Below are 12,001 nucleotides of genomic sequence, written 5' to 3'. Positions count from 1 at the left end.
GACCAAATAAAAATTTCAAAGTGTTTCTTATAAAAAGGACCGGAGGGAGTATTAGTATTATTATTATTATTAGGAAAATGCTAAACAGTGCCCCCGGGCACTAGTTAAGCATGTTAAAATAGAAATTCTATCTCGAAATACGTGCATTCAATGCCTCAAAAGTATAAAAAGTTGTCTTTTCAATATAAATTTTATTTTTTATTTCTTTTTTAGGTATGCTTAACAAGTGCCCCGGTGACACCGTTTAGCATGACCCATATTATTATTATTATTATTATTATTATTATTATTATTATTATTATTATTATACCGACCATTTTTAATTTTCAAAAACAAAAAATGTAAAATTTGGTGTTCGGCATTTATGCACTAGAAGACCACATGCAACATCGTTGAATAAGACTTTACTTACGTTTTTGGTGATTAAATATTAATTAATCTTTCATAATTAAGGATGTTAATCAATATCATAAATTAACATAATCTAAAAAGCGTGTATATAAATAGATGTAATAAGTGGAAGAAAAATCATAAGAAGAAACAGCAGAAAGTCCTTTCACTTTCTTTGTCTCTTTTGAGTTTTGACTGTTTCGAATCCCTTAAGGTTAATGTTTCTTATCCCTTTTCCTTCTTCAATTCTTCTTCTTTCTGATCTTTGATTTTTCCATTCACAATTTTTTCTTCATTACTTGCTTAAAGAATTGATTTTTTCTTCTTCTAATGCATTTTTCTGCTCAAATTATTGTTTGCTGATTTGATTGTTGTTCCTTTTTTTTTGCAATTTGAAGAAGCACCGTTGAATTAAATTGACTCAGCACTGCACAGATTCTCCACTCAAATTAAAAAGGTTTGATTTTGCTACCTGTATATGTATGATTGTGCTGCTTGAATATTCTGCTTATTTGTTCGGTTATTATTGTGGATGCTGTCGTTTTCTTTTTACTAGGTTTGTTCAAAATTCAAAACTAGCTTCTGGGTATCATTCAATTGTGAATTATTCATTAAGAAACAATCTTTTATGGATTTTTTTGTTTACTTGATGTCAATTGTTTTGAGTATTTGAATAAAAATTCAATCTTGGTAATTGAATCCTTGCCAATCATGTTTTAATGTGATTTTCTAGGTATTGAGTAATGGACATGTTTAGCTGAAGACTTTGCAAAATGGAATTTGTGATAAAATTGAGAATTTATGGACTAAGACTAACAATTATTTGTTTTTGTTATAGGTTGAGATGGGTTGTAAATTTTCCAAGTACTCAACATGCTGCTGTAGTACTGAGCAAGGTGGTGTTCAGGTTCCTGAGGCTAACATTGAGGGTAAGTTTATTGAGTTGTCGTCGACTTTATGCTATTGATGATCTGAGAGTGATTGTTAATTTTGTGATTGTATTTCATGTTCAGAAAATGAAGAGAATAATGTTGAGGGTGATGGCTTGCCGTCATTTCGTGAATATACTGTTGATCAGCTTAGGAAGGCCACTTCTGATTTGCAGTAGAAAATATAGTTTCTGAGCATGGAGAAAAGGCTCCAAATGTTGTCTATAAAGGGAAACTTGAAAACCAAATGCGAATTGCCATCAAACGGTTCAACAAATCAGCTTGGCCTGATGCCCATCAATTTTTGGTGAGCATGCAGAAACTTATGTTCCTAATTTGTGAAGATTTGTTGTATTGAATGTTTGTTTTAATATACGCTTTTGCATTTTAATGCACAATATCTAGTTTGTTATACTATATTTTTGTAGGTTTTAGCGGCTGACTTAATTAGTGTTTTGTTGTGCGAGTCTGTTCCGTAAAGGTCACATGAAATCCTATGAGGACCAGGGGAAAGACCGAATCAATCATTAGTTTGTCGTATATATGCATGTTTGCTGTTTTTGCACATCTGTGATTCTTTATCTATGAAAAATCGATACACGACAGTTCAAATGTACGTGCTTTTTTATGGTTCAAAGCTTCCTAAATCAAGTGTGTGGCCTTAATGACGTCAAGTTTCTGTGTTTTCATTGTTGGCTTTCATATATGTTTCTTCATTTTTAATAATGGCACATCTCTTGTTTTTAATGTACTTTTGTCGGTGTACGCTTTTGCATTTTAATGCCCGTACAATCTCTTGTCGGTTTACATACCTTTATCAGTTTTTAATGGCTTAATTAATTTGTATTTTATTTTGTGCACACGAGTCTGTATCTGTAGAGAACACACATTGGTCCTACGAGGTCAGTGGAATGGCTGAATCCACTATTACTTGTTTTATGTGCATGTTATTGTGTCGCCGTATGTACGACAAATAAATGTAAGACAGTTCAGTTCAAGTGTTTTACACAAGCTTTAGTGTCTCCTAAGTCATATGCGGCTTTACTGACATCAATTTTTATTTTTTTTCCATTTAATCTTTTATATTGGCGGGCAATGTTTTTGTGCGTCAGAGATATTTTATATGTAACGTGCAAGATCTATCAAAATAATAAACTTTGCTCAAATAGTTATGGCGTGGTAATTATATTTAGGTCCACTTTCCAATGAAAGTTGGCACAACTAGTAATAAGTATTTATTGCTTTTTGGATTTCCTTTTACATATGGTGGCAGTTGAAAATTTACATCATTTTGAAAAAAGTTCCCCCACTTGGTCAGTGGCATGGTTTTCTTTCGCTCAAATGTACTTTTCATTATTAGCATGATAAGGAACCTTCTCCTGCTACCTCTTTCAGGAAGAGGCCAGAGCTGTTGGTCAGCTAAGGAGCCCAAGATTGGCAAATCTGCTTGGATGCTGCTGTGAAGGTGATGAAAGACTGCTTGTATCAGAATATATGTCCAATGATACTTTGGCTAAGCACCTGTTCCATTGTGAGTACATAGCTAACTTGTCGTGCATTAGCTTCGGTATTTATCACTACACAACTCCTGTTCTAGACTTCTAGCAGTGACTGAAAGCTAGATAGATTTTGAAAAATTGTTTGCTATCCAAGTTTGTGTTGAATTGAAGTAAATTCATTGCTCTCACTCTTTTGTATAATTTCAATGCTACTCGGGTGAACTTTAGTTGTGATAATATGTTGCCATTTCTTCTTGCTGCCATTCTTTTGAATACAGGTTGATGACTTTTCTTTTAACAAATTTTCACACAATTATTCAGGGGAAACTCAGCCTATGAAATGGGCAATGCGACTTAGAGTTGCTTTACACCTTGGCCAAGCTCTAGAGTACTGTACCAGCAAAGGACGTGCTCTTTATCATGATCTAAATGCTTACAGAGTTCTCTTTGATGATGTAAGTTCATTTCTTGTATTTGCAGTAAGATCTATTGCTCAAGGTGGATGGTAATGCTTAAGAATTTGTAATATTGGAAAGCTTTATTACAGTTAATAAAGCTGTATTAAGTATACATTTGAATTGCATAAAAGTTAATAAATAGCATATAATATTGGAAATAAAGTCAGAAGTTTATAAATGTACATGGTAAATATAAATGTACCATTTTTGTGGAAATGGAAATAAAGTCAGAAGTTTATGAGTACTGATATAGTATAATATTGACTGTTGTCCAGTATTACATTTCCTTTTTGAGAGGGTAAGGACTGATGGTAAGAGGCTAGGGCTACAAACCTTTGTAAATGTCAAATATGCTTATATTCTTTTTTTCTTGTTATTCAGGACTTCAATCCTAAACTTTCATGCTTCGGTTTGATGAAAAATAGTCGAGATGGGAAAAGTTATAGTACAAATTTGGCATTTACGCCACCTGAGTATCTCAGGACAGGTACTCACAAAATTATGTTATTTGGTATCAAACTTCTGTACAGTGATTTTAAGTTTTCAGATACATCGGTAAAATTTTCTTCTCTCATAAAATTTGTTTCTGTATCATTTCTGTGATTGCTTTCACATTAGTTTTTTTAAGTGGCATAGCCATACTATTCTTCTTGCCCAGCACCTAAGGTTTCATGTGGAATAGTACTGTCAAGGACCTGCTGATTTTATCTTTTTGTAATAAACAGGTTCATGTATTTTGTTATGTCATTTCAAACTTAATGTGAATGTGAATGAAGTGGATTTGTATCCCCTCCTCTAATCTGAAAAAGAAAATAATTCTTCTACATGATGATTCAATCATTATATTCATTTTATATCTTATGTTCATGCAGGTAGAGTTACTCCAGAGAGCGTAACTTATAGCTTTGGGACCCTTTTGCTCGACCTTCTCAGTGGAAAACATATTCCTCCAAGCCATGTAAGTTTCCTTCCTTCATAAAAAGTTACGCAAACCATTGCTAGTATCCCCTGCTGGATAATGCTGTCAATGTACTCTCAAAAGACTGTACTCAACCTATATTCCCCCTGTTGGAAATGAATGTATAGATCAACAGCTTCCTTGAAGTTGAACATCCACATAACCAATAGTTTCTGCTTGAATTTCTTCCTTGTCATGTGTAAAATTAATACTTCTTGTGTGTCTATTTTCCCCTTCAACTTTCTAAAATTATAGCCTGTCAAGAATATTTAGCTGTTTCTTTTGTTTTATATTTTCCTGGACCTACTGGCTCTCGTGATTGAACAGTGTGGTTTTTCTATTTGTGTAAGAGCCAAACATTCTGTGTTAACTTTGATTTTATTATACATCTGACATATATTTCACAATTTTTCCAGGCCCTTGACCTGATCAGGGACAGGAACCTTCAGAGTCTAACAGACTCGTGTTTAGAAGGACAATTTTCAGATGACGAGGGGACTGAATTGGTTCGTCTAGCCTCACGGTGCTTACAATCTGAGCCGCGAGAGCGTCCTAATCCAAAGTCATTGGTCACTGCTCTAATACCTTTACAGAAAGATTCTGAGGTTAGCTGTCTTAGACGTGATTCCACATTTGTACACAATTTTCTTTGTACTGATTTTTCTATTCAATGTCATTATAAGCATGTTATGTCTGTACGTCAGTGGCTTTTGTCTGTTATTAGAACTGACACCATATTTCGTTAAGCTGGAATGGACTGTGAATGTTTTTATTTTATAGGTTCCTTCTCATGTGCTGATGGGTACTGATGGTAGCGCTGTCCCCCTTACTCCGCTTGGGGAAGCTTGTCTGCGCATGGACCTGACTTCCCTACATGAGGTGCTGGAGAAAATTGGGTATAAAGATGACGAGGGTGCAGCTACAGAGGTTTGTTTCTAGTCTGTGAACTGTAGAAGTGAACTGTAGAGCCTGTTTGATATCTTATATCATATCTATTGCCATATACTTTGTTTTCCATGTAGATTGGCTAATTGTGCTGTCCACTAATTTGTGTATTTACATCTCTATCAAGCAGCTTTCATTCCAAATGTGGACCAATCAGATGCAGCAAACATTGGACTCGAAGAAGAAGGGAGATGCCGCTTTTCGGCAGAAGGACTTTAAAACTGCAATTGAAGGCTACACACAGGTTAGTAATTTTCTCGGTTCTTATGTAGGTCATGAAAAACATATAAAATCACTTGTTGTGCTCTTCTGGAACAACCATAACTTGCTTCTGATACTGGTTTTGCTCTATAATGTAGTTTATTGATGTTGGAAGCATGGTTTCACCAACAATTTATGCGCGTCGTAGTCTGTCTTATCTTTTCAGCAACATGCCAAACGAAGGACTTGGTGATGCAATGCAGGCACAAATGATATCTCCTATTTGGTTCATGGCATTTTATTTACAAGCTATTGCTCTTTTGGCACTGGGAAAGGAGATTGATGCACAAGTGGCACTTAAAGAGGGTACTGAACTTGAAACTAAAAAGAGCACAAATTGAGGTGGTGGTTAGCCAAATCTTGTTGAATATAACTTTTACATAGAAAAAAACTGTTGTTGGTTTCTCAATGTTTGGGCAAATGTACATGGAGCTACAGTTTCATCCTTATTGGAAAGTTATTTAGGATGGTTTATACTTGTGCATGCCTAGAAGCATTCTTTTGCACAGACTGGAAGAGAGGAGAGGCATGTTTGTAAAGGATTCACCTGTCAGTTTTATGTTTGGCATTTGTTAAGCAATTATCAAATGCTGTTGTTTGTGTTTGTAATTTTATGTACAGAAGAACAATTGGTTATGGCTACCATATTGACATGTTTTTGTATGATATATATATTGATATTGGTATATTCATATTCCTTCTAATAAATTTCTTTTATCTATTCTTTCTGTTACTCTGGAGAGTTGTTCACTTAGCCTAATATAGAGAAAAATTCAAGTCTCATATTGGAAAAAGAGACAAGGAATAAATAAAGTTTATATAGAAACATAATCCAGAATATAGTCATCAACTAAATTATAAATGTTGCAAGTCCAATAGTGCTAGATGTAAAATGTTGTATTGGGAAAAAGAGTATAAAATCACAAAGCATTTAAGTTTAGTCTTTCAACACAAATTATTCACCATTAATCTCCTTGTATTGTATTTTATGGAGACTATTTTGAAGACTAAAAATATCTCTATTTTTTCAAAAAAAGTTTTCTAATATAATATAAACTAAACTCACAAAGGCACAAAATAAAAATAATTCTATGATAGGGCCCAACCGGGTTCGAACCGGTGACCTCTTGATCTGCAGTCAAATGCTCTACCACTGAGCTATGGACCCATCACGATGTTTGTTTCTTAGTAATCAAAAATATATAGTTTTATAACGTGATTGACAAAAGAGGCAATTTTCCTCCATTCGATATTTATTTTTACAATTTTACATATGCAAATGTTGGCTTACGTAAATTTTAAAATCAATTAAATATTGTCAAGTTTAAAATAAATAAATTACTTTTCATTTGATGTCCATTTAGAAAATATTAACAATTTATCATTTAAATAAATATACCTGATTTTTTTTTTTGTTGTAATTGATGATTAAAAAAAAGAAGCAAACTATTGTACCAAAAAAAGAAAATCAAACATTTTTTTAGTACGAGTGCAAATTCATGAATCTCATAAATGGCAGTAAGAAAGTGAGTTATACTATATTAATCAAAAGAAAAATATTTTAACCAATATACAATAGTATGAATCTCATAAATATACAATTTGTCTACAATATGTAAGATAATATTTTATGGCATTTTGTACTTAATGTTAAAAGAGTGATGAAAATATTATCTCAAAGAATATGATCTAGTGATAAAAAGCTATATTTAGTATCACTTAAATATGTATGAATGATGCATTATCTACTCACCTTAAATTTTTATTAGAAAAAAAAAATGATAAAAACTAAAATGAAAAACAACTACAATTAGTACCAATTATTTCAGCAAATAAAAAATAAAAAATTATAGAGACAACAATTATATTTTTATAGGGACAAAAATAAAAATTATTATACATACTCCACCGACTATACAATTTGATCATATCAATTATTAACATTTATTTAATAATGTAAACAAAAGATGAAGAGTAGAAACCAAACAAAATCCATGGTGTACATTCACAAACCCCACAACTAAACACTATACATAGCCCCAAAATGAAAAACAAACAACCAATTCATAATAAACACAATACTCCCATGTGAATTTCATAGCCACAAATCTTATGTACTTTATAAATTTGCAAGCCAACTCATAATATTTAATATAGAATCCATCATTTCCCTTTCTTTTTTCGATGTAATTACCAAATATTTCCTTCGGTCGTTTCTATAAGAAACGTGTAGATCAACAAAAACCGATATATTTGATCTATATATAAATCATATACGTCAACTTTTGTTAATTTATACGTCTCTTATAAAAGGTAGCGAAAGAGTATATGTGTAACACACAAAGGACCTTGATGTTGTATCAAAGTCATTGCAGCTAAGCAATTTCTTCTTCATCATCTTCATCAATCTCACCATCTTCCATTGCAGCTGCATCTTGATATTGTTGATATTCAGCAACCAAATCATTCATATTACTCTCAGCCTCAGTAAACTCCATTTCATCCATACCTTCAGCAGTATACCAATGCAAAAATGCCTTTCTCTTAAACATAACTGTAAACTGCTCCGAAACACGCCGAAACATTTCTTGAATAGAAGTTGAATTCCCCATAAATGTCGAAGACATCGGCAACCCTACTGGTGGAATATCACAAACACTTGATTTCACATTGTTCGGTATCCATTCGACAAAGTAAGACGAGTTCTTGTTCTGTACATTTATCATCTGTTGATCAACTTCTTTTGTGCTCATTTTGCCACGGAACATTGCCGAGGCTGTTAGGTATCTACCGTGTCGAGGATCAGCAGCGCACATCATGTTTCTTGCATCCCACATTTGTTGTGTGAGTTCTGGAATTGTGAGGGAACTGTATTGTTGAGAACCTCTTGATGTTAAGGGTGCAAAACCAACCATGAAAAAGTGTAAACGTGGGAAAGGGATGAGATTAACTGCTAGTTTTCTAAGATCGGAGTTGAGTTGGCCGGGAAATCGGAGGCAACATGTTACTCCACTCATTGTTGTTGATATCAAATGGTTCAAATCACCAACTACATGACAGCAACAAAATAGTTAGGCTTTGTTTCGATAAACAACTTAATTTGCAGCTTATAGCATAATAAGTGCTTATATATTTCTATAACAAAAGATAAAATAAAGTTAAATTATTTTTGTATAAGATATCTTAGACTAGAGAGCTTATGATAATAAGGTAAAAACAGATTATGAACATGTCACAAGTATTTTTCATAAGTTCTTCCGAACAGTCTTACAGGTACTTATGCTAGTAAGTTCAAATATGTCAATCCAAACAGGCTACTAATCTACAAGTCTATATAACATAGAGTTAAATACGTTTTTAGTTTCTATAAAAAATAAACGTCGACTTTTAGTCCTTAAAATATTTTCCTTCCAACACTTTTGATTATGTAATTTATATGAATTGTGAAATTTCATGAAAACACTTACAACTTGGATTAGTGAGTTTGAGTGTTCTGAAGCAGATATCATAGAGTGCCTCATTATCAAGAACCATGCATTCATCTGCATTCTCAACTAGTTGATGAACAGAGAGAGTTGCATTGTAGGGTTCAACAACTGTATCAGAGACCTTTGGGGAAGGGAACACTGAGAAAGTCAACATCATCCTATCTGGATACTCTTCTCTGATCTTTGAGATGAGCAAGGTACCCATTCCTGATCCAGTTCCACCTCCCAGTGAATGACAAATTTGAAAACCTGTTTACATCAAACAATTTTCATACACAATAAGCCATAAAGTTATGATAAATAATATGGACATTGTTTATCAATCATGACCATGTCGTGATTCTTAATATTACGTTGAATTGCAGTTAAAGGTTCGCTACTGTGACTTGAATGTTTTTTATGTCTACACGACCACAATTGAGGCTTCATTAGCCGCATTTGACCATGATTCTCTACAATATTAAGAATTGCAACCGTGATTTAAAACCTCGAGTGCGGCCTCAATCACGATTGCACTGCAGTCGTGGATTCATTAAAAACCTTAATGTCGCAGTCTAGATCATTGTCACAGACATTTTATAAAATACTGCCCATACTTATGCAAAACAAAATACATGTCTCACTATACTACCGAGAAAATTGCGGTTAAATATGCTAATGCGAAAAGTTTTTAAAAATGTCTGCGACCGTGATCAGAAGGTTTTTATGTCTACTCAACCACAATTGACACTCCATTAGCTGTATTTGACTGCTATGCTTCACAATATTAAGATCTCTATCGTAGTTTAAAACCTTGAATGCAGTGTATGCAAAGTGATCTAATGTCTCAAGGATTTAATTGATATACTCTATCAGGGTAAAAAAAAATTACACCGTCAACTAATCATAACTGTTAGATCATAAAAATAGTTTGACTTTTATCATAACTGCTTTTAAACTCACATATATAGATGATTATGATTTGTTGACTGTGTAAGACATTTTACACCGACGATTTGTGTGCACGCGTGTGTGAACTGTGAAGTGATCTAATTAATGAGGAAGTAGTACCTTGCAAGCAGTCGCAATTCTCAGCTTCTTTACGAACAACATCAAGAACAGAATCAATAAGTTCAGCTCCTTCTGTATAATGTCCTTTAGCCCAATTATTTCCAGCTCCATTTTGTCCAAACACAAAGTTATCAGGCCTAAATATTTTTCCAAATGGACCAGAACGCAAACTGTCCATAGTACCTGGTTCAAGGTCCATTAACACAGCTCTAGGAACATATCTCCCACCAGTTGCTTCATTGTAGTATACATTCACCCTCTCAAGTTGAAGGTGAGAGTTTCCTACATAACTTCCTGAAGGATCTATCCCATGTTCATCACACATAACCTCCCAAAACTTTCCTCCGATTTGATTTCCACATTGACCCCCTTGTACATGAAGGATTTCTCTCATTATCAATAACTTCCTTTGTTCTTGATAATTTCAAGAAGTAGAAAATAAGACTAGAGGGAAACTTTGTAACAATTGGTGTGAATGAAAGTGGGGGAATGATAAGCCTTTTGTAGGTACAATAAAATACAAGAAGAGATAGGATGATAAGATTGATATAATTGGTATTTCAATTTATGTAAAATGGGGGGAAAAATAAAAATTAATAGCACTTGGATGAGATGGTTCGAGTCTCTTTCAGCTTAACCAAAGGTCGAGTGTTCTACTCTAGTCAAGGGAATGCAACAACGTTAAAACTCAAGGGATTAGAGTTTTGCTGCCAATTATAGTCATATATCTGGCTCGAGGGATTAATCTATGTAGTCGTGCAGACCCAATTCACACCCAAAAAAAAAAAAAACAGCAAAATTAATGAATAAGTTAATGTGGGTCTGTTGGGAGGGGGGCATGTCAAAATCCTAATAGGATTAATGAGCTGGAAATGGAAAGTGACAAGAAGTTGCAATTGCATGATTGATTATTCTAATCTCAAGGGCCTTATGAATTATCAGTTCTTCCTACCACTTGATATCCTATCTGTCAGTATGATTCCAAATTGACCAATTTTCTTGTTTGGTCACACTGTTTTGATTAGTAATTTGACAGCAAATTTTCACCTCATTTGCTGGACAATCATGCTTACCATTTAATATTTTAAGGTTTGAGACATAATAGTGAGTTTTGACAATGATAAAAATAATTGGGTTGAATGATTTTCCTGCTAGAGGTTGTTTATTTTCAACTTACTACTACAAGTTTTTGGGTAATGTTTTTTTTGGCATGCATGTTAGTATTATGTTATATATACCTCAACCAAAATAGAATGAATCACATGGGTGGATATGAACTGTGTCAATTTTAGTTGGAAGCAATTACTAATTCTGACTCATTCACTTAATAGAGAATATTAAATTCAATTATGAAGTGAAATCATAGTTTGAGTTGCAACCTGCATGTATACTTCTCAAGACAACTAACTAATAATAGATTCATAGACTCATACCCACTAAAGCAGTAGTTAGGTACAATACAGTACACATGCAGAGAGAAGTTTTTTTTGAAACAACATGCAGAGAGAAGTTAATTAATTTAAAACATATTCGTTCTCATGCTGTGTAGTTCAGTGTTAAAGGAATCAAGCCACAATATTGCCTATTCACTGGCAAAAATATTCATGCAATCAACCAAATAAAAGTTCTGTATTTATATATAAGAATATCTTAATGACAGCAAAGCAATTAGATTACATGTGAATTTGCACATGTGTAAGGTTTCGTTAATATGTTTTAATGCACAAGTGCAAATATTTAGTATTTTAAAAAACTGATGAAAACTTAATATTCTCTTCTTTGATCAATCAAGAATCAAGATGAATCATATTTTTTTTATGAAACCGTGCATTAATTAATTAATGAGTACATTTGCACACATCAACAAAACTTATACGATATTTCTTCACTAACATCTAATGGTGTTTTTCCCTTTATTTTTGCTACTAAATGAAGGGTGGTACCATGGTAGCAAGTTCAGTTATTACATGGTGATTGGGACATACTTGCACGTGAATGTAGCTTTCATTTCATGAGGTAAAGA

General features: G+C 33.4%; 1 protein-coding gene, 1 non-coding gene and 1 pseudogene across 2 annotated transcripts; 1 reads left to right on the top strand and 2 right to left on the bottom strand.

Annotated features, from left to right (window-relative positions):
- The first annotated feature begins 450 nt into the window (after positions 1–450).
- On the top strand, positions 451–6,161 carry LOC123915954 (annotated as a pseudogene).
- Positions 6,162–6,536: 375 nt separating this feature from the next.
- Positions 6,537–6,608, bottom strand: TRNAC-GCA. The gene has a single exon. It is a non-coding gene; the product is annotated as a tRNA-Cys (tRNA).
- Positions 6,609–7,287: 679 nt separating this feature from the next.
- On the bottom strand, positions 7,288–10,663 carry LOC123915955 (tubulin beta-1 chain). The gene is made up of 3 exons (XM_045967255.1): positions 9,979–10,663; positions 8,908–9,177; positions 7,288–8,489 (listed from the first exon to the last, which is right to left on the bottom strand). The coding sequence occupies exons 1-3, from the start codon at positions 10,370–10,372 to the stop codon at positions 7,816–7,818; spliced, it is 1,338 nt and encodes a 445-aa protein (XP_045823211.1). The 5' UTR covers positions 10,373–10,663; the 3' UTR covers positions 7,288–7,815.
- Positions 10,664–12,001: the final 1,338 nt, after the last annotated feature.

This window comes from Trifolium pratense, linkage group LG3 (genome assembly GCF_020283565.1).
Source record: "Trifolium pratense cultivar HEN17-A07 linkage group LG3, ARS_RC_1.1, whole genome shotgun sequence".
NCBI classification, from domain to species: domain Eukaryota; kingdom Viridiplantae; phylum Streptophyta; class Magnoliopsida; order Fabales; family Fabaceae; genus Trifolium; species Trifolium pratense.
Note: the sequence above shows the minus strand (reverse complement) of the source record. Positions and strands in the feature narration are given on the sequence as shown.

Excerpts from the sequence above, each read along its gene's own strand:
- LOC123915955 (XM_045967255.1), bottom strand. The coding sequence starts at position 10,372 with ATGAGAGAAATCCTTCATGTACAAGGGGGTCAATGTGGAAATCAAATC. Across the intron at positions 9,178-9,978 it reads GAATTGCGACTGCTTGCAAG|GTTTTCAAATTTGTCATTCA; the intron begins GTACTACTTCCT and ends TGATGTAAACAG. Across the intron at positions 8,490-8,907 it reads CAAACTCACTAATCCAAGTT|TTGGTGATTTGAACCATTTG; the intron begins GTAAGTGTTTTC and ends GCTGTCATGTAG.